Raw genomic sequence first — 21,181 nt, forward strand, 5'->3', positions numbered from 1 at the left:
CCAGGGAAAGGGGAAAGGAGGCTGAGGGAACACTCCACAAAGGAGGGTGTTTGAAAAAGGGTGAGTCTGCCAGCTCTGCAAGCAAGGGTTGGCATAACTGGGTTCCTGAGCCCCACAGGGATGCTGCAGAAAGAAGATCAAGGGAGCCGGTTGAAAACCTCCGGCCTGGGCTAATGTTGCAACAACAAGAGATTCGCGAGGCGGGTGGTTGTTGATTTAAGCAAAGCACCTCAAAGGAAAACTTCGACACGCCAGTAAACTAGTAATTCCCACGCCTCCAGCTCCACTCCCATCCTCGAAAACATGCGAAAACTTATGCAACTCGGGCCCTTAATCTCCCCGAGTAATCTCGAGGGAGAGCATATAAATCCAAAGGTCGAAGCCTGGCCTCACGTGAACGAACGGCAGCGGCAAAGGAAAACGGGAAGGGAAGCCAAAACTTCGGCCGCTGCTGCCAATGTGATGCCCGCTGACTAGCTTCCCCGTTCGGCTTCCCGCGGCGGCGAAGGAGGAGCCGCTGCCGGTTCCCCCACCGCGCGCGCCATGAAGGTCTCTTCGCTCTTCCTCTTCCACGGCCTCGCTTTCGCCTGGTACGTGTTCCTCGTCGCCTTCATCAGCAGGATAGGGACGGGACCTGGCGAGAAGAAGCCGGACAACATCCTCGCCTACGGCGGGCCGTGGAAATTCCTGACCGTCCTCAACCTGGTAAGCGGCGCGCGCGGAGGCCGAGCCAGGCCTTCCCCTCTCGCCTCAGTCTGAGGGGAAAGAGGGGGCGGGTGCCTTCGCTTCCCGCCATCGGCGCTTCAGGAGACCGGCGGCGGTCCAAGGGCAGCTTGCGCCTGCTGAGGGGGTGGGAATCCCCAGGAGGAGGGTCACGGGGGTCCCCACGGCCACGTTTCACTAGCCTGAAGCCCCTTAGCCATCCATTGAAACTAGGGGGCGGGGGAGAGGGGCGGGTTTGAAATATGTACAGCGTGGGTTGGGGTTGCCACCTGTATAATACAGGATCGTCCCGCATTTCCAAGTTAAATGTTATGTCCTGTATTTGTTACAGTTTTGACCTGTATTTCAGGTTTGGTCTTCTCTCTCTCTCTCTCTCTGCCAAGTTGGGGGGTTCCTCTGCAAATGCATGCATTTGAAACTCTGTGTGAAAGGTCACTGTATTTAAACTCTGTGTAGCAAAGCAGAGGCAGATTTGCAATTTCGTGTTTTGCAATTTCGTGTGTGTGTGTGTGCATGCATGCCTGGGTGACAAATTCCAGAGAGGCCGTCCTGTGAGGCTGCAATAGATTGCAATGGGTTGCTCTGAAGTCACTTCAGCACCAGATTGGGGGGGGGGTCGCCTACCCTGCCCTGTATTTTGCCAGAGCAAAGGTGGCAACCCTAGCAGGAAATAATATAATTGTAGAGTTGGAAGAGATCCCCAGAGTCATCTAGTCCAACCCCTTGTAATGTAGGACTCACAACTGAAGCATCTTGTGATGGAGGGCCATCCAACCTCTGCTTAAAAACCTCCAAGGAAGGAGAGGGAATCTGTTCCACTGTGGAACAGCTTTTACTGTCAGAAAGTTCTTCCTGCAGTTTAGTTGGAATCTCCTTTCCTGTAACTTGAATGCATCGGTTTGGGTCCTGGCCTCTGGAGCAGGAGAAAACAACAAGCTTGCTCCATTTTGCATGCGACAGCCATGTTGGTTACAGCATGGTGCTGGTAATGCCTAGGTTGCAAGTTTGATCCCCATAGGGCAGTGGTTTTCAACCAGTGTGCCGTGGCACCCTGGGGTGCATGGAAATGGTGGTGAGGGGTTGTTGCGAGCAACACTGGCCTCTGTCCCTCTTTCCATTCCTTCCTCCTCTGATGCCCTCTTGCGTCTCTCTGCCTCCCAAAGGCATGCATAGCTGTTTGTTGCAACAGCCCTGGCTACAAGCTCCCCAGGCAAATGATGTCTCTGGGGCTGGCCAGGGGGTGCTACCTGCACAGAAGATCCTCAGGGTCTCTTCCAACTCTACGATTCTATGTAGGTAGGGAAACAGAACGCTTTTCCTGCCTGTGGTTTCCCACCAAAAAGACTTTTTAAAAGCCACCCCAGTACCTTGCACGAGTTAATTCCAGTGTCAAGAGACCATGGGGGGGGGGAATCCACTAAGCTGTGGATAGTGTGTAATAGTAGTAGTTGTGCAGGAGATGTGTTGAATCCTCCACCCCATGCTGCAGTTTAAATTATACACAACCTCCACAATTTCCTAGGGATTCAGAAGCATACCTGGCTGGGTCTCTCTCTCTCTCTCTCTCTCTCAATCCATGGGTCTTTGGCCATCAGGTCTAATTTGCTCCCAAAGTCTGTGTTAACTGCTTTTGCTTATGTTCATCCCTTGCTGTGCAGGTGCCTCCTTTTTTTTCCTGGGCAGTGGTCAGGGATGACTATAGATTTTCCTCCCCCCCCCCCAAGTAAAGTTTCAGAGGGGCCACTGTGTTAGTCTGTTGGAGCAGGAACAACACTGTCTTGTGGCACCTTAACAGATCAACACTGAAAAAGCAGATTGCTTTCTGTGAAAGCAAGTGCCAGAATAAAGCTCTTAGTCTTTCAAGTATCACAAGACTCATTGTTGCAGATTAAAATACAACACTGAAACGCAATGTGTGATATGGTAGGGAGTCCAAAATCTGCTGTTCAAAGGCGGGGGAGACGCAAACTCCAAGACACAGTTATACCTAAGGCAACTCTTTGTGCCTTGGCCCTTTTTCTGCTGTTGGACTGATCATAAAGTTAGGAAGTCTTTGCTAATGTATACCCTACACTACTATTTTTCTGCAGTTGAACACTTTGCAATTGACACCTTCTTTTGTACTTTTTTTTCTTTTTCAAAGCCAGATTTGTGACTTAAGCTAAGAGGACAAAAACATATTGCACCCCTTCATGCAGTCCATGTAGTTTGTTAAGGGTGTTAGGAGTTGTAGCTCTGTGAGGGGTAAACTACAGTTCCCAGCTTTTTTAAGGAAGGCATGTACTTTAAATATATGGTGTGGATGTGACTGTCAGTGGAGGCCTACCCATTGGAACACCTTGCTTTATGCTCCAGAACACGATTGGCATAAAGACTAAACTTGTCCTCTCTGAAATTTCACGTATAATGTTGTTCCTTCATTAATTTATATTGCGGTCTCTCAGTGTAACTTAGAATATTTTATTTCCTTTGTGACCTCTGCTAAGGCTGTGTACACATCACCAGCTTACAACACAGTTGGCCATTTCCCCCCTCAATTCCTATTGAAGCTGGTTTGGCGAACAGCACATCAAAATGCTGTATTTTCTAAGAAATGACAGGAAGGAGCTGGATTGTGACTAACGTGTGTACACCACTTTCCAAACCAGAAGTGGGATCACACTGGATGCAGAGTAAATGACAGTGTGTACACAACTTTAGAGTCTGTCTATAGCTGGACTGCTACCTTGCAGATAAGCTATAATACTCCCTGGAGGTGATTTTTTTTTTAATTAGTGGATCTTTGCACATTCATGCTAACAGAGCTACTTAGTTCTCATAAAATGTTATATAAGTCTATTAAACAATACAATGTTAAAGTTTACCACCCAAACTAATTTATTAAAACACTCTCAGTAAATAAGATAGATATAGCTAGTGGTGTTTTCCACAGTGCTGATTCATGGTTCACCCTGAAAACTGCCTTCTTAAGAGTTCATTGAGGTGTGTACAATTAAAAATGGATGAAGATCTTCTCATTAGCTGTAATTAATTTAGGTTCTGCAGGCTGTTTACTTCGGGATCTCCTTGCTGATTGACGCACTGGTACTAATGAAGCAACTGCGAATTGCTAAGTCCATGTTCCCCTTCAGAGACTTGATCTTTGGCAGCCTGGCCTTTCCTACCTCCATGGTGAGTTTCAAATACACATAATCATCATTATTATGCCACTATTAGAAGACAAGCACTAGTTACTTTGGAAGGATTGTTCTGAGCCAACGATGCTTTAAGTAATGTTAATTCATGAATGATAACACATTATTACTAATGAGAATTCATTAAAGATAGTTCATTATTACTATTATTTTATTGATACTGTAATAGTAGCAGTATATATAAACAGCATATATAATTGCTTGAAAGTCACTTAGTGTGTTATAGAATACAATTGCTGCACGTTTTCAAAAACCAAGCAAGGCAACTGAAACAAAGAAAAAGAGGGTTTGATTCCTGACATCTCCAGGTAGAGCAGGCAAAGGCCCCATCTGAAATTCTGGAGAGCTGTTGCAGATCATTGCAGACAATATCAACCTAGATGCACTCTGTATCTCTATATCTAAGTTTCTGTGTTCCCAATGAATATTACCTGCTGGAGTGGGTGGTGCTGTGATCTAAACCACTGAACCTCTTGGGCTTGCTGATCGGAAAGTCAGCAGTTCAAATCCTTGCGACAGGGTGAGCTCCTGTTGCTCTATCCCAGCTTCTGCCAACTTAGCAGATTGAAAGCATACCAGTGCAATTAGATAAATAGGTACCGCCGTGGCAAGAAGGTAAATCACATTTCTGTGCACTCTGGCTTCCATCACAGTGTTCCGTTGCACCAGAAGCCACATGACTTGGAAAGCTGTTTGTGGACAAATGCGGCCTGAAGCGAGATGAGCGCCACAACCCCATAGTCACTTTTGACTGGACTTAACCATCCAGGGATTCTTTACCTTTTTTACCTTTTTTTATCTGCTGACTTCCAAAATCCAGATAAGCACCTTAAGGGCCATTTAGCATCTTACAACATGCAACAGAAGGGATATGTGTGGGTGTGTTTATACTCACACTTCTGTTTTCTGCTGCATGTTGCCAAAATACGCCTGATCTGAACCTCAGCCTCAGTTAAACACATTTCACTTGAAGAGTCCCATGTATAGTATGAAAAAATAATTCATGTGTAGCTATGTAGTAGAGTAAGCATCAGACACTAATACTCCACTTTAAACCTGTGAAAATGCAAGCAAGGAAAGTCAGGTAAAATTGAGACAATTTCTTTTGGCGAAGCTGAAATGAGCAGAGTGTACTGTTTCCAAAGCCATTTTTTTCTATTCCCATAGAGGGATCACCAGGTGTGAAGGATCACTAAGTGTAGAGAGGGACTTGCTTCTGTTTATAAACAATGCTTACTATTTTTAGTAGGAGAACATCCTTTCTCAGCTCCCGTGTCCCTGGTTTGCTCTAATATGGACTCACACTCAGTAGAGAAAACAAGGCCAAGAAAACACAACTGATGCTGTAATTATTTTTCTTGTGTTGAAATGCACCCATTTCAACACAAGATTTCATAATAGCTAATATTCACTTCTTCGGCTTAAAGCCTGTTCTTAATGAATGAAGGCGATGTTTGTTGTTAAGCCGCTTGGAGAAGCAGAAGATAGATCTGATCATCATCAAAGACAGAGACTGTTCTACTGTTAGGCAAAGTGAGGCGACTGCCTCAGGCAGCAGTTACAGTGGGACGGAGGCAGCAGCAACAGCCCCCTGGCTGTCCCTCCTATCCCTTCCCTTCTGTCATTCTCCTCTGTGGAAAGACAGGCTTGGGTATGCTATACAGCCTGTCTTGGCCCTTCCAAACTAACCTGCTGCCTAGTAAAGGACACTATTCCGTCACCAGTGTTGAAATAAGTTTAATTGGCTTCTGTGCATAGAACAGAGATGGGGGAAATCTTGTCCTTCACCTCATGCAGCAAAAAAGCTCAGGCCATTTCTGATAGAAGGGTTGAAATCACAGTTCTCTTTCTCCCCATCTGGTTATTGTTCATACTATAAAGACCTTACTGGCTTTCTCACCCAGTGGAAGGGCCCGTTGCTTGGCAATGGTGTCCATGCTTTGCATCCTTGGCATCTTCAATATAAAACAGATCCCAGACAGACCAGTTGAAAAAGTGCCACTGTATATAAGGTCTGAATAGATTTCATTGAGCTTTGTGGATTTTTAGCCCAGAAAGCAGCTCCTGGTGGTCTTCACGGCTTTCCCTCTTTCCCTGCTCATGCCAGTCTTTGCCAAAGATAACAGTTGAAGAACATTGCTTTCCCCAAGGAATCCTGGGAAATTGTAGCTCTGGGAAGGGTATACTACAGCTCTCCTACTTTAAATGCATGTTGCGGAGGTGAGAGAAAAGTAACAAAATTCTTCCCAAATCGAACATTGCGAAGCAGAGAGCATCCCTAGGAAAAGTAATTAGACAACTGCTTGCATAGGTGTTTTTTTAATGGCTAGTGTGCTTTTAATCATACAGCACTCTTTGTACCCAAACAGAAGGCAATCAAGATGATTTTATAAATGCATAATTATTATTAGTTGCAGTAAACATAATCTGAGCACAGTTCTTGTATTTGTTCTGAATTTCAGGACTTTGGGGAACACTGAAGTTTTCAGGAAGCCTGTCAGTCTAGTTCTGTATTTGTGTTAACTGGCTTTGATTACCCAGTGTAGGAAGAGTAACCCTCTGGACTGCTCAGGGGCACTTGATATGGCCAGCAGGCAGAATCGCCACTCCGCCCTCACACATTCACTGAACATGTGGAGAAAGTCATGTGAAGATTCATGTTGCCTTTCCTTTTGCTACAGGGGGCAATAATAATAATAATAATAATAATAATAATAATAATAATAATAATTTATTTGTACCCCGCCCATTTGGCTGGATTTCCCCAGCCACTCTGGGCGGCTTTCACAGAGACCAAAAATACACTAAAATGTCACACATTAAAAACATCCCTTGAACAGGGCTGCCTTCAGATGTCTTCTGAATGTCAGGTAGTTGTTTATCGCTTTGACATCTGATGGGAGGGCGTTCCACAGGGCGGGCACCACTACCGAGAAGGCCCTCTGCCTGGTTCCCTGTAGCTTTGCTTCTCGCAATGAGGGAACCGCCAGAAGGCCCTCGGCGCTGGACCTCAGCGTCCAGGCAACCATTTAAGGTGCATCCAATTGTCATACGGTCGCCAACACATGGATCCTTTTGGGCCCAGAAGAGGGAGGAATGTGGTAGGGGAGTAACAGGGTGGAGAGGGCTTATGCACGCTCTGCCAATGTGCGCAGGGGCCAGGAACAGAACCCCCTCACAAAATGGTTGTCGCCTGTACATCACATTTTCCAGGACTAAAAGCTTATGTAGGTTCTGTGGCCCAGAGTTGGTTACAGCACTAAATGATTTCTAAAATAATAAAATACATACTGTTGTGATACTGTTTGAAACCTTGCATAAGTGAATCCCAGCCCCTCATTTCAGAACTCATTATTCTGGAGTGCTGTGACAGGAAGAAGCTTGCCACAGTACTCTATCTTGAGAGAAGTGGAAAGTACTTTGTTAGATGCTTGTGTTAGATAAACTCATCACCTTTTTCTTTTAATACTCTGTTTCAGACAGTGTTTACGTTATTTTGGGCATTATACCTTTATGATCGGGAGCTTGTTTATCCCAAGAGCCTTGATACCCTCCTTCCTTTATGGCTGAATCATGCTATGGTGAGTAAAATGTAAAGCAACAACAGCAAAATGGAACAAAGGCAATTTGCAATAAATATTCAAACATCGCATGATGGATGCAAGGGAAAGCAGACATGATCCAGCCAATTATGCACTTTTAATTCCTACTGATCTTGGTGGGAGAGTCAATATATACTTAATCTCTCTCATCAAATTTAATAAGATGTGCTTAACTTTGGCAGGAACATGCCCAGATTCTGCAAATTTTTATTTGTTGCTTCCTTGCTGTCTCTTTAAGCCTAGACGGGCAATGAGTGGGCATGTGAATTGCTAAAGAAAGCCTTAAAGCATAGGGGAAAATATCAGTGAATTGTTGCTTGCCAAGTGTAAGTCAATTGAAAGATGTGAAGTCATTAAACGGGGTGGCAGGATGGGGTGGGGAGAGAGAGAGACACTTTCTAGGTTACTGCAGTGCATATAAAAGAATGAGAGTGCTGTTGCTGTAAACAGAGTGTTATACAATGCAGAATGTCTGGGAATACAAATGAATGTTTGGTGGTTTTTAGAACGGAGTAAAAGAATCCAAAAAGGTATGTAGCAGGAGCTCTCCAATCGAGCAGCAAATGTGAGTAGAAACAACAAGCAGCAGTGCAAAAATGATGGCTGGCTGACTCCTGCAGCTTACATTTTAAATTTCATTTTTAGCCAAAAACAGAAATGAAAGGAAATGTAGGGGGGAGGGATCTTTACTGCTCTGGGCAAAGATGCTACCAGTAAAATAGAAGCTGTGGGTATGTGCAGAATTCACGACATGTCCTCTTGGGAATAGGTGGGTGGAAAAGTTCAGTATGAATCATAAGGGCCTAAATGAATGAAATAGCCATCGTACCCAAGACGCTCAAGCTTGATTCTATCAACCTTCCATAGTGAATGAGGCTACTGGCTCTTACTCAGGACAATTCTGCCTTTATCGTCTGCACAAATGAGTTTGTTTGCATCACTCGCTCCTCTGGAATGCTAGTCATGTGGAAGAAGGGCAATGAGTCATAAGAACCAAAATAAATGAAACAGCAATTATATCCAAGACTCAGCCTGGATTCTCTCAACCTTCCCTACTCAGTGCCATTATAGGCTACTAACATAGACGGGTGCTACATAAAGACCCATTTTTATGATCTGACCTCTTGACACCCTATAATGTTAGTTTCCTCTAACATTATCCTCACACCAGCAGAGTATGGCATGGTGGGACTGAGCCACTTCCATTGGCGCATATGGAAAATCGGTGCAGGATAGCAGCCACAAGCTTTATGAACCAGTTTAAACAAACAAAACAAAAAAAAGTCGTAGCTTAAATATTTTATGTTCCCGAGAAGTTAGAATGAGCCCATTTTTCAGAAGTGATGTGACACTCGCTCAATGGGCAAATCATTCTGCATGAATTATTCAACCTAGGCATGGAGCTAAATGATGGATCCCTTCAGCTAACATTTGTTCTTTCCGTGTTTCCTAAGAAAACCAGAAATTTCCAAGCGATTCAAGTTCCCTTATGAACAAATCTGTGAAGTTTTGAAGGAGGCAGAAGAGTTGAGAAGAGCTGAGCACCATCACATTGCCCCAAACTTGCCTTACTAGATAACCGCCATGTGCCAGTACAAGTTTCATACCTACCAACACCCCCCACCCACCATGCATATCCAGGGATGGGACCAGGCCTCCTCCTGATGTGACATTTGCATGCCAGAGCCCCATCCCAACAGACATGGTGGGAGGGGGGCTGTAGAGGCCTCAGCCCCATAGTGAATGTTGCATGTATTGTAGAATGCCCTGTCTGTGAGCGATGATGGTATGGCTCATCAAACCTGGCCAACACTCCATATCAATTGACTGTGTGCCACTTCCCAGAATCCTTTGCAGCATTCAGGGGTTCTATAGCAGACCTGCAGATACACCACTAGTACAGGCAATTCTATCTGGAAAGCATTCTCTAAGGGTTGGACATTTGGAACCACTGCCTCAGACAAACGTAGATTTCCCCAAGAAAACCTCAGTGCCTAGGACTTGCCGATCGTAAGGTCGGCGGTTCGAATCCCTGTGGCGGGGTGAGCTCCCATCGTTCGGTCCCAGCTCCTGCCCACCTAGCAGTTCGAAAGCACCCTTAAGTGCAAGTAGATAAATAGGTACCGCTTTATAGCGGGAAGGTAAACGGCATTTCCGTGTGCGGCGCTGGTGCTGGCTCGCCAGCTGCAGCTTCGTCACGCTGGCCACGTGACCCGGAAGTGTCTTCGGACAGCGCTGGCTCCCGGCCTCTTAAGCGAGATGAGCGCGCAACCCTAGAGTCAGACACGACTGGCCCGTACGGGCAGGGGTACCTTTACCTTACCTTGGGTTAAAGACGCTTCAGGTTACAGACTCTGCTAACCCAGAAATAGTACCTCGGGTTAAGAACTTTGCTTCAGAACAGAACAGAAATCGCGCGGCGGCGGGAGGAGGCCCCATTAGTTAAAGTGGTGTCTCAGGTTAAGAACAGTTTCAGGTTAAGAACGGACCTCAGGAACGAATTAAGTTCTTAACCTGAGTTACCACTGTAAACTGAAACTGCTAGCATCGTATTATGCCATCTCAGTAAGGGTGGCAAATTAATATGCTTTCCCCTCAGAAAGCAAAGCATTTAATTAACTTGTATCAGTAAATAAATCAAAACAAAGTAATACAGAACTCAAAGTAAAAAAAAACTTTAATAAGCAGTCGGAACGTAATACAGTATTTTAAGCAACCCATTCATTAACAGCAAAATCATTACATACAGCTTTTGTTCAAATTAGTGCGTTTGGGGTTTGGTTTGGTTTTTTAGAGTGAGGGAGGGGGAGGACTGAGAAATAATGCCTTTTCTCCCCTCTCTGTGATAATTGTTTTCCTTTTTCAGTTTCACTTGTTACAAGTGGAGCTGAAAAGAAAACTGTTAATGGAAAATACAAGAATGAGTCACTGTTTCCAGCCATTTTTGCCAACCCTTGGAGATTGGTGTCAATCCAGGCCTAATTATTAAGACTTGCTTTTTAAACAGGTTTTTTAAATTATTTGCTTAAAGAACAAAGCTTGCATTTATTTGAATGAATGCTAGATTAAACAATACATTATAGTGGCAATGAAGTTTAATTGCCTTTAATGACTCATGGTGTGTGGTGTGACTAGAGTCATATTAAAAATTGCTATGAGTAGGGACCACTTTGCCTGAGAAAAAAACAAAATGCATTTAAAGGGCTTTCAACTAGTTTTAAGTTGCAGTATATGGTCCATTACTAATGCCATTGCAGCAGTCAGCTTTCCATTGTCTAGTAAAAAGAATTCATTTAGAGAGCTAATTGAAAGCCAGTGGCAAATGGAAAGCTTTGCAATAACTAGTCAATCATGCAGTACTTCTGTGTTTTGCAATAACAGGGAAAGCATACGAAGGTTCTAGAAATAGTACAATCGCCAGAGCCAAGTGAACCTAAAAATATAGAGCAGGCACTGTGGAATGACAGGATATTATTATTATTAAAATGCACCATCTATCTATATCTGTACAGTGGTACCTTGGTTCTCAAACTTAATCCGTTCCGGAAGTCCGTTCCAAAACCAAAGCATTCCAAAACTAAGGTGTGCTTTCCCATAGAAAGTCATGCAAAATGGATTAATCTGTTCCAGACTTTTAAAAACAACCCCTAAAACAGGAATGTAACATGAATTTTACTATCTAACGAGAGCATTGATCGATAAAATGAAAGCAATAATCATTTTACTGTTCTATAAAATAAATAAGACAGTACTGTAGATGATAAAAAAAATTTTGAAAAAATTCTTACTACACCGACGATAGTCATTGTTTGGATGGGGGACTTTTATCCATTTCCGCAGTCACACAATCAATCAGTAGCTGAATTGGGTTCCACACAGTCACAAAAACAAATTAACCGAAAAAGCCTCAAAATCATAAATGCAAAATAAACAGCAAAAACAAAAGTGCCAAACTTAATCAGTTCTGGAAGTCTGTTTGACTTCCAAAATGTTTGAAAACCAAGGCGCAGGTTCTGATTGGTGTAGATGCCCTGGAAACAATAGCTGACAGCTGCATCAGATATTTGGCTTCTGAAAAACGTTCAAACACCAGAACACACACTTCCAGGTTTTCGGCATTTGGGAACCAAGGCTTTTGAGAACCAAGATACCACTGTGTAAGCTAGTTCCCTAGCCTCTACTATTGGATCATGGTGACCTTAAGTGAGGCGTGCCTTCCTGTTTTCTAGGGGAAGTTACATATGAAGTTGCCTCTAGCTCAGCATTGTTCCATAGGTAGCCAGTGTGATGCTTTCCAAATATTGGACTTCAGCTCCCATCAGCTTCAGCCAGTATGGTCAATGGTCAGGGTTGATGGGAGTTGTAGTCCAGCAACATGTGCCAGGCACCACATTGGTTACCCCTGGTCTACACTAACTGATGGATCTTCAGGGTTTCAGAGGTGTTTCAGCCCTACCTGGAGAAGCTGGGGTTTGAACTTGGGACCTTGGGCATGCAAATCACATGTTCTACCACTGAGCTAACGGCCCTTCTTCCTTGTACATGCTGAAAAGGTGAGAGCAAGATACGGCTATAGCAGCAGTGCACTCATTAAAACTCTCTACCCTAATAGCTCTGAGGCTGGGGTGTGGGTGTGTTAGCTATTCCCCATCCCTTCCACCTACTGTTACCAAGTTGGCAGCGTTGCCAAGGAATGAAGGCACTCAGCATAGGGTATCCTGACTGTCAAAAGCAAGGGTGGTGCAAAAGTCTAGGTTAGACCAGGGGAAAGGGTGTCTCCTTTCCTTGATGCTATGGGACACAGCCTCTGATATCAGGAATTCCTCTGGGAAAGAGCAGAGGTGCTAAAATCCAGGCATCTGCCAGCTTCATGAACCCCATCTCCTTACTTCCTGAAAAAGCCAGGCACGGTAGTATAGAGGACAAAGCAACCCTCTAAAGCAGGGTTTCTCAGACTTGGGTCTCCAGCTGCTTTTGGACCAACTCCCATCATCCCTAGCTAGCAGGACCAGTGGTCAGGGATGGTGTGGATTGCAGTACAAAAGCAGCTGGAGACCCAAGTTTGGGACACACTGCTCTAAAGGAAGGGATATCCCTTAAAATAAGGCATCGAGAATGAATAGCAGAGTTTTTGTTTTAATCCTCTGGTTGAAAGAACAAAAAGCCCATTGTCTTTGCCCCAGAACGTTACCACATAGAACATTCAGCCAACAGCCAATCAGGACATTGGCTGAAAGACTTGCGGTAGAAAGGCCAGGCCAAAGCTCTGTACACCTTATTGTAAGCAATGGCGAGTTTCATAAATTCAACATGAGTACAATTTTGTGTGACACACGGTATTTTCTTCCCAGCACACTATTATATTACCGTTGTCCCTGATGGACCTCTTGACTACCCCGCATCGTTCTCCATCAAAGGGAAAAGGGATCAGCTTATTAGCAATTGGGGGTGCTGCCTATCTCTGTTGGTAAGATCTTTGGTTTTTTAATGAAGAAAGTCTCTTTCACATGATGCTTTGGCATCCCTCTTTAACAGGCAGGAAGCCAAGAGGGAATGGCTTCTCTCACCTAGTTATTACATGCAGCCACAAAGTCCTCTGTTGAAAAGACGGTCCTTGCTTAACCCTGCTGAAAGAAATCCCGACTATTCAGCTACAATAGACTCCTGATCAGACTTTAGAGAAGCTTTGGAACTGTTGAACAAGTGCATTATACAACCATACATTAGGCCTCATGAGGGGCCTTTTTAGCCTAATCAGATCCTAAACTTAATGAGATTATTCATGCCGCTTATTGAAATTCCTTTCCCATGCACGAGTTTGCTTGCTGTGATTTGTGCTGTCTATTAGTTTGGCTGTTGTGAGCAGGGAGCAAGGCCTCTTCAAGATTCCCCCAGAAAACTCGCTTTTAAAAAGGTGTCCGTATTCCAGAAGGAATGGAACTTCTGGCCCATAGGTGAAGCTCATTCTAATGCAATGTGGCAATGTGATCATGGTGGGGGGTTGAATGTTATCCTCTGAACCTGGATGGAAGGCCTTGAATATTCTTAGCCTCTGCTGGTGCCCAAGCCCTCTGCCATTCAAGTCTGGTGTTGGATCCCAGACAAGAGTATTTAGGGGCTGAACTACCTCCTCAGAACTACCTCTTTACCCCCCACCCCTTTACCTAAAATTTACCATGTCAGACAACTTGCATTTATGTGTTTGCTGTTTTCTTTCACTAAATGGTGTTCCCACATAGAGATCTGCATAACAAAACATCTGGCTACCCCAGGCAGAAAAAAAGATCTTTTAGGTGTTTGTGTACCTGTGAATAAATGCAGGTGTGTTTAAAAAAACAATAATCTCACCCAAGCTATTGGCCCCTTAAAGTGTCTTCAAGGGCTAAAAGCAGCTGGGGCAGGGTAATGGCGGCAATTTTGGGAAAGAAACTAGAACACCTTCTGAGCTAGAACCCCATGACTGCATTTCTTCTTCTTCTTCAATGTACAGTTCGAGCAAGCCTTTTAAATGTTTGTCCTAGCTTGTACTTTGGCCCTTAGATGCCACATTCTTCCCAAGGAAACGGCAAGCCCAGCTGGGATGCTATGTTCTAACTTAAGATGTCCAAACTAAAATGCATTCTTTTCTAGGTTTCTGTGGATTTACTCGGTGACTGGGAAGTGGGTGTACCCTATCTTTGAAAAGCTAAGTGCACCCGGCATAGCTGCCTTTTTTGTGGGGAGCACTTTCTTCGTTCTCTTTTGCTACAACACAGGAGAATTCCTTGTCCGCATGATTTGGGGTGAGTCCAGTCTTGTAAACAAATCCTCGAAAGTTACCATTTTTAAAAATTAGTTTGCACATGTTCTTCTCTTATACATTGGTGGCACATCGAAAGGTTAAAAAGGGAAGGGAGGAAAGAAAGAAAATAAATTCCCTTGGCTTCTCTCAGTTCCCTGCCTGGTCACTTGATTCTTATTCCTCACAGTTAAATCAGGGCTAGTAGAACTTGCACATTCACTTGCCAGGCCCTAGTTGTAATCCCCCCCCCCATGGGTGGTAGGTGGGTCCAGTGCTATAAATGATAAGAAGACATTGCACTGAGGCTAAAAGCAGAAGTGAACTAGCAAGCAAGGTTAGTAATAAGCAGAAAGCCTATAGTCACCATGCATGCAGGTGCATATGTGAAGGGGCAAGTTCCGGTAATTACCATTTTCAGAGCAAGGCTATCCCTGGTCACGTGTTCCTGTATGCATGATAGAGATAAGATGCATGGAAAAACTTTAGTCTTTCGCATGGTCAGTAAATGTGCAAAATCACCCTAAAACTAGATTATTATGGGCCATGGGCCAGGGAGTTAATGGGACCCCCCCAACCAACATGGGGGTGCTGAGGTAGATGGTCTGTCTCTCAGTGGTGGATTAGATTGCCTGTTCATGGGGGAAGTGAGACCCCACACACACACCTTGGTTAGCAGATAATCTTGCTGCAGAGCTACTCTGAAAAGGGAGCAAAGGGCGCTGCCTCTCCCAGTCTCTTGTGTCTCACTAGCAACACTTTCTCCTGCAGCTCACTCTTACTTCTAGTTTTGCAGTGCAGAGAGTGGCTGTTGGCTCCACTCTGGGGCCAGATTTTGCTCCGGGGCTGTCAGCTGCTGGTCCCAAAGTGAGTTCGCTTCTTTTCCCCCAGTATGGAACAAAATCAAGTTGTGTTTGGATTGTTTTCATTCATCTCACCAGTAAGCCATTTTTCTTCTTTTACTTATGCCATTTCACAGGTGACTCTGTGGTAATACTTGACATTTACAAGAAGAAAAGCAAATGAAACTTGGATGATGCCAGAGCAAAACCTAGATGAATTAAGAATGAAGCCAGCGAAGTCAAGCAAGAAGATCTCTCCGTGCAGAACCTTCTTGTATGCTTGTTCAACACTTTGTGTCTTCCAACGAATCTAGATTCTAAAAATAACTGGATTCTGGGGATGGATTTGAGGGTCTGCCTGGGCAGATCCCTTTCAGGATTCCAGAGGATTAATTTGATTCCAGAAAGCTTAAGATGGATCCCCAGGCACATCAAGCCACAGGTTTGTTGTATGCCAATTAAATAAGTGGTACATACCTTAGGACAGAATCCTCCAAGGCTGCTACAAACTGTCTGGAGTGGATTGCGTCAGTCCTATCAATGAGCCTAATCTGCACTGGGAGGGCCACAAGCAGCTCCTGAGGCCTTGGACCTTCACACTTGTGTGTTACGTTGTTATGGAAGCTGCAGTCATCACAATGCCGTGCAAATCTAGATGCCTGTTGCAGCTCTTCTGGTGGAGACTGGGCCCTTCTCCCCTCTCCTGCACAGAGAGAGAGATGGGGAAGAACCTACTTTGAGAGGAGTGCTGCAGACATAGGAGGTTTTTGGCTTGTGAATGACTGCACCAATGTGATCAAGACCCTTGGAAACCCCTGCGTAGGAAAGGCTAGACTCTAGGTCCTGGAAGACCTGATTCAGAACCAATAAATTCAGACTGACAAGGGCTGCCTATCTTTAAATGAATCTTTTGTACTATATCATGAAGACTAACTTGATGGTATTATTTCAGATGATTAAGGAAAAGAATTTACAGTTGCAGATTAAAGAAATGCATAGCATCCGGTGCTCAAGCTCAATGCCATAGGATAAGTATTCATCCTTAATGATCTAAAGAGCGGATCTGCTAAGTGTCCAGTGAAATCAGCATGGCTGCAGCTTGAAATCCGAATTATTAATAGGCATTTACAAAAAACAGTAAAAAAAAGTTAATGAGATTCCTGACATTTACATGGTTTCCTCTTTTGGGTTTTAGATGTGGCACTCCTGAATCAAAATAATGTAATTATGTTTAACATTATGTTAACATGAGGGTTAACACAAATCTCTCTGCCACATTTTCCATTCATTTACTAATCTCACTTGCTAGTTTATTTCTGTTATTAGCCTCGACGTCTTATTAAGTCTTATAGAACTGGAGCAATTCTTTGAAAAGGTTAATAAAAAAAATAAATGAACATGACCCATCGTTTCCTTCAGTGGTCAGCATTCTCAAGCATAAAAGGCAGTGCCGTTATTTTAATGGTGTGGTGATTGTAGCTTTTTCTTTTTCGGATTAGCATAAATGGGCTTGTCATGGTTGTGCCCAACAAACTGGGCACAACCGTGACCAGGGATGTAAAAAGGGGTACTTGAATGACCTGCAGTTTCTTTCCTGCCTTAGGAATGTGATACCCATCAGAATTTGGGAACAGGCACCTAAAGTCTGTGGCAGCTTTGAAAATGAGACAGACAGACGTAGAGACAGCTGAGAAAATTTTTGCTAGCCTGGAAATTATGGGGAATACACTGTTGCTTCGGAAAATCTGGTGCAGAATCAGCAGTTTAGCTGTCTCTTTTCACAAGTCTGCTTGCTTTCATTAGGCTCTGCGGGTATAATTCCAAATAAACCAAATATGCCGTAAATATCCACTAAGCTCTCTCCCCCCTCCAAAGGAAGTGAAACCATGAAGTGTTGCCCTATATTTCTCACCTCTTAGGTAAGTGGAGAATACTTAACCATATTGATTTTTTTGTGTGTTTTCTCACTGCGTGACAGTAAATATGTAAAAATGCACACACACACACACCCTGGACCACAAATTGGCTAAGGTCACTGGGACAATTCAAAAAATATTCAGTATTTCTACTGCAGCAGAAAAGTAGGTGGATCTGAAAACATATTACAAGAGTTTCATCCAGTTCCACAGGATTTCACCAGGAGAGGAAATTCAACCAAAATAGCACAGAGATGCCATAATAACAATAGCACCAACACTAATAAAAATAAAAAAAATCAGAGAAGTACCAAGAAAGTCCAACCACCATTCAGGGGGATCACATTGTAAATCAGGATATTCTTCAAGAAAAGCTATAGGGTGGGGGAGATCTAATTATAGACCACTAATATTATCTTCTTTTTTTAGAAGTTTTTATTGAACAAATGCCCACACACTCACACAGCCTAGAGCTGGGCATGAATGCTTTCATGATACTTGACTGTTGCTTACAGTATGAAATCTGAGAATTTAAAAAACTGCTCAGTAATTAAATTAAAAATGAACAACATAGGAAGTTGCCTTATACTGAGCCAGAACACTGGTCCATCTAGCTTAGTATTTTGTCTACACTGACTGCCAGTGACCTTCCAAGGTTTCAGACAGGACTCTTTCTCTACCTGGAGATGCTAAGGATTGAACCTGCAACCTTTTGCATGAAAAGCACTTGCTCTGCTACTGAGCTACAGCCTTGCCTCTTCTTATTAACTGAACCCAGGGCTTTTTCTAAAGGTGGTGAAAGAGGAAGCGTTGGGGCACCAATTATGGAGGGCAGGTGAATAGGCTCCCTGCTCTTCTCAGACCATGTAGACTTCTCCTTCTGGAATACCAACATTTCTGGTTACTATAATGTATACAACATGCACCCACCCAAACAAATGCTCTTAAGAGTGTGGTGCCATTTTGCAACGTACACTTGAACATTGAATATATATTGAAACACAGGCCTTGGATTTTTGTTGAAAAGAGCTCCCCACATCTCTTTGTCCTTCTCCTGAAGAATCAGCAAATGAAGGCCTTCAGAATGTCAGCACAAAATAATTCTGATATAAACAAAATGTAATGGCGTGAATATTATGAAATGAATGCTGGGGGAAGCAGAGTGAGTCCAGCGGAATTATTTGGCATTATTTAGCACCATCTTCTGGTGAAATGATTGTATTGTGGGGTTTTGGTGTGTTTCTTTTAAAGCAGAGACATCCTATTTTGCTCTCAGGCTATTTAAATGCAGATATACAGCTACTTAGGCCAGGGAAGGGAACCTGTGGCCCTGCATCTGATGTTCAGCTCAAACTCTGTCCCAGCCAGCATAGCCAATGCTCAGGTGATGGCATCTGAAGACCAACAACATCTGGAGGGGAGTAGGTCCCCTTCCAACAGGCTAAAAACGATACAGTCCTAACCTGGTCTGAAAGAAGTACCGGTAAGTCCTCTTGAATACAGGGCTGGTTTACTTCCAGGTAAATGGGGGAAGGATTACAGCTTTGGACACTTTATACTCCCCTCCATGAATCATATAATCTGAGAGCAGGTAATAGTCACTTAAAATAATAAAGCAGCACATCAAAAAACAAAACAAAAGGGAGAATTTAGAAAGCTGTGCATTAAAAAAAACACATGCCTGCTATTGTTTGCAGACAAGGCTGCTGTTAAAAGCAAAGCTTCAACAACAACCGATGGGAAAAGGCTGGATGCATCTTTTCCTTTGGACTGATTGACAATGGAAGTAGGGGGTGTGATGACAGACAGCAGCCAGCAAAATGTCAGAAAAGCCCGCCTACCAATGTGCTTCAATGCATCCAGTTGAGCAATATCTATAGAGAAACCAGCAGCTGCTTTCACACACCAGACACCTCTAACAATTTCCCAGCACATAGTGCTTGCTAGAGATTGCTCCACTTCTGGATTATGCTTTATCTTGAGCTCTCCCTCCTCTCCTCTCCTCTTTCCCTTTTATTTCTCTTCTTCCTGGTCTCCCTACCTTCTTTTCTACCCCTTGCTTTCTCCCCTCTCCTCTCCCTGCATCTTTGCAAACACTGAGGGAGGAGGGCAGCATGTTTCTTCTTCTTCATTGGCGATCACTCGTAGCCGAGTAAGATTGTCCTCCATAAACACGGTTTTAAAAATGAGTCCATAAGTGACTGTGTAGGCCAATTCTGGACCCACACGTCCTTCCACAGTGGGGACATTGGTTCCCGTGCAGGAGCTGATCACAGTGTGGATTTGCCAAGCGTGCCTTCCTCTTAGCGTGTTTCTCCCTTGCGTTCTGAGTTTGAGTGTCTTCAAAGTCCATGACACCTTTGGTCAGTGGCGTAGCGTGGGGGGTGCAGGGGGGGGCCAGCCACACCGGGCGCAACATCTGGGGGGGCGCGCTTGCACTCGCAGCTCTCTGCCCCTACCGGGTTAGGGGGCGCAAATTACTTGCCTTGCCCCGGGTGCTGACAACCCACGCTACGCCACTGCCTTTGGTAAAGGCTGTTCTCCAACTGGAACACTCGCATGCCAGTGTTTCCCAGTTGTCGGTGTATATATTACATTTTTTTAGATTTGCCTTGAGACAGTCTTTAAACCTCTTTTGTTGACCACCAACATTACACTTTCCATTTTTAAGCTTGGAATAGAGTAGTTGCTTTGGAAGACGATAATCAGGCATCCACACAATATGACCAGTCCAACAAAGTTGATGTTGAAGAATCATTGCTTCAACACTGGTGATCTACAGTGGCATCTACTGGCAAGTCTTACCTCTGCAATAGAGCCTCTGGAGTTTGAATGCTGAATGCGTCCAGACTGTGGGCACTTCCAGACCGTCACTGTTGCAGGTGGGATTCAGTCCCATGCTGGCAAGTTCAGGTTGTGTAATTATGGCTGATTGTGAAGAACCAACCTTGACCCTGGAATCATCACCCGAGGCCCTTCTTTGTGTGCCTCCTCCACAAAAGGCCTGGAGGGCGGCAACACAAGAAGGGGCCTTTTCTGTGTTGGCTCCCTGCTTGTGGAATGCTCTCCCCAGGGAGACTCACCAGGCACTTTCATTGTAGATCTCAAGGTGCCAGTCTGTATAAGTGCCTGCCATCAGGTGATGACTCCAAAGGCAGCTGATCATTCAATAAACAAAAAATGCTATTCTTCAAAGAAACACACTTTTTAAAATACAGCTATATTTATGTAGTCATAATCAGAACAGCTTCAGAAACTAAACAAGACTGCTGTTCCTTTGCAACCCCAGGGGCTGAAATCCACCTCCTCACCTAATGGCCCTCCACAATAAATCAAGAGCTTTAGCTGATTCATCTACTAATCAGGGTTTCCCAAACTTGGGTCTTCAGCTGTTTTTGGACTACAACTGCCATCCTCCCTGACCACTGGTCCTGCTAGCAAGGGGTGATGGGAGTTGTAGTCCAAAAACAGCTGGAGACCCAAGTTTGGGAAACACTGGTTGAGACTAAAACCAGACCTGGCCCAATAAGAAACATCTTGGACGTTCACAACAGCTACATATTCTAAACAGTGCTCTGCTGCCAGTAAGTGGAACAATGGCCCTTGTGCCTAGCTCAGAGAGCTGCCAAAACCAATATTTAGTGCTAATGTGTGTGCTCCCACTCCTGGCTCAGGGACAGCTCTCGAAAACAAAAGGCTTCTAGAGCTGTGTAGTCCTTTGTATGCCCCCCCCCATCCCATGCATCTTAATCCACACACAAGCCTCTTTTTCAAAACCCTGGTTATAAATATTCACAGAAGCAAGGGGGGTGGGCAGGAGGAACAAGGTGACAATCAAAAATCTGTAAGAAATTTATTATATTTATACATACACACAAAAACAAAACACACACACATATATATTTAACACAAAGAATGCTCGGCTCACAAAGGCCAATGGAAATGCCTTTACTTGGCCCAAACAATTCTGGTCTTGTGCTCAAGCATATGCAGTCATTGCCCTGCCTACACAGTAACTTGGCACTTGATGCTGCGGCCTCCGGGTTGAGATCTGCACATTTAATCCAGGCAAGCCTTAAAGCATTTGTGCTGATCCCAGTGTTGTGACCAGGCCATGCAGAATTCC

General features: G+C 44.2%; 1 protein-coding gene across 1 annotated transcript; it reads left to right on the forward strand.

The window, feature by feature from the left end:
* Positions 1–175: 175 nt before the first annotated feature.
* On the forward strand, positions 176–16,536 carry ADTRP (androgen dependent TFPI regulating protein). The gene is made up of 6 exons (XM_053396907.1): positions 176–705; positions 3,760–3,894; positions 7,397–7,498; positions 12,871–12,986; positions 14,150–14,301; positions 15,277–16,536. Exons 1-6 carry the CDS (start codon positions 544–546, stop codon positions 15,321–15,323), a joined length of 714 nt encoding a protein of 237 aa, XP_053252882.1. The 5' UTR covers positions 176–543; the 3' UTR covers positions 15,324–16,536.
* The last annotated feature ends 4,645 nt before the right edge of the window (positions 16,537–21,181 follow it).

The sequence above is a fragment of the Podarcis raffonei genome, chromosome 7 (assembly GCF_027172205.1).
Source record: "Podarcis raffonei isolate rPodRaf1 chromosome 7, rPodRaf1.pri, whole genome shotgun sequence".
Classification (NCBI taxonomy): Eukaryota; Metazoa; Chordata; class Lepidosauria; order Squamata; family Lacertidae; genus Podarcis; species Podarcis raffonei.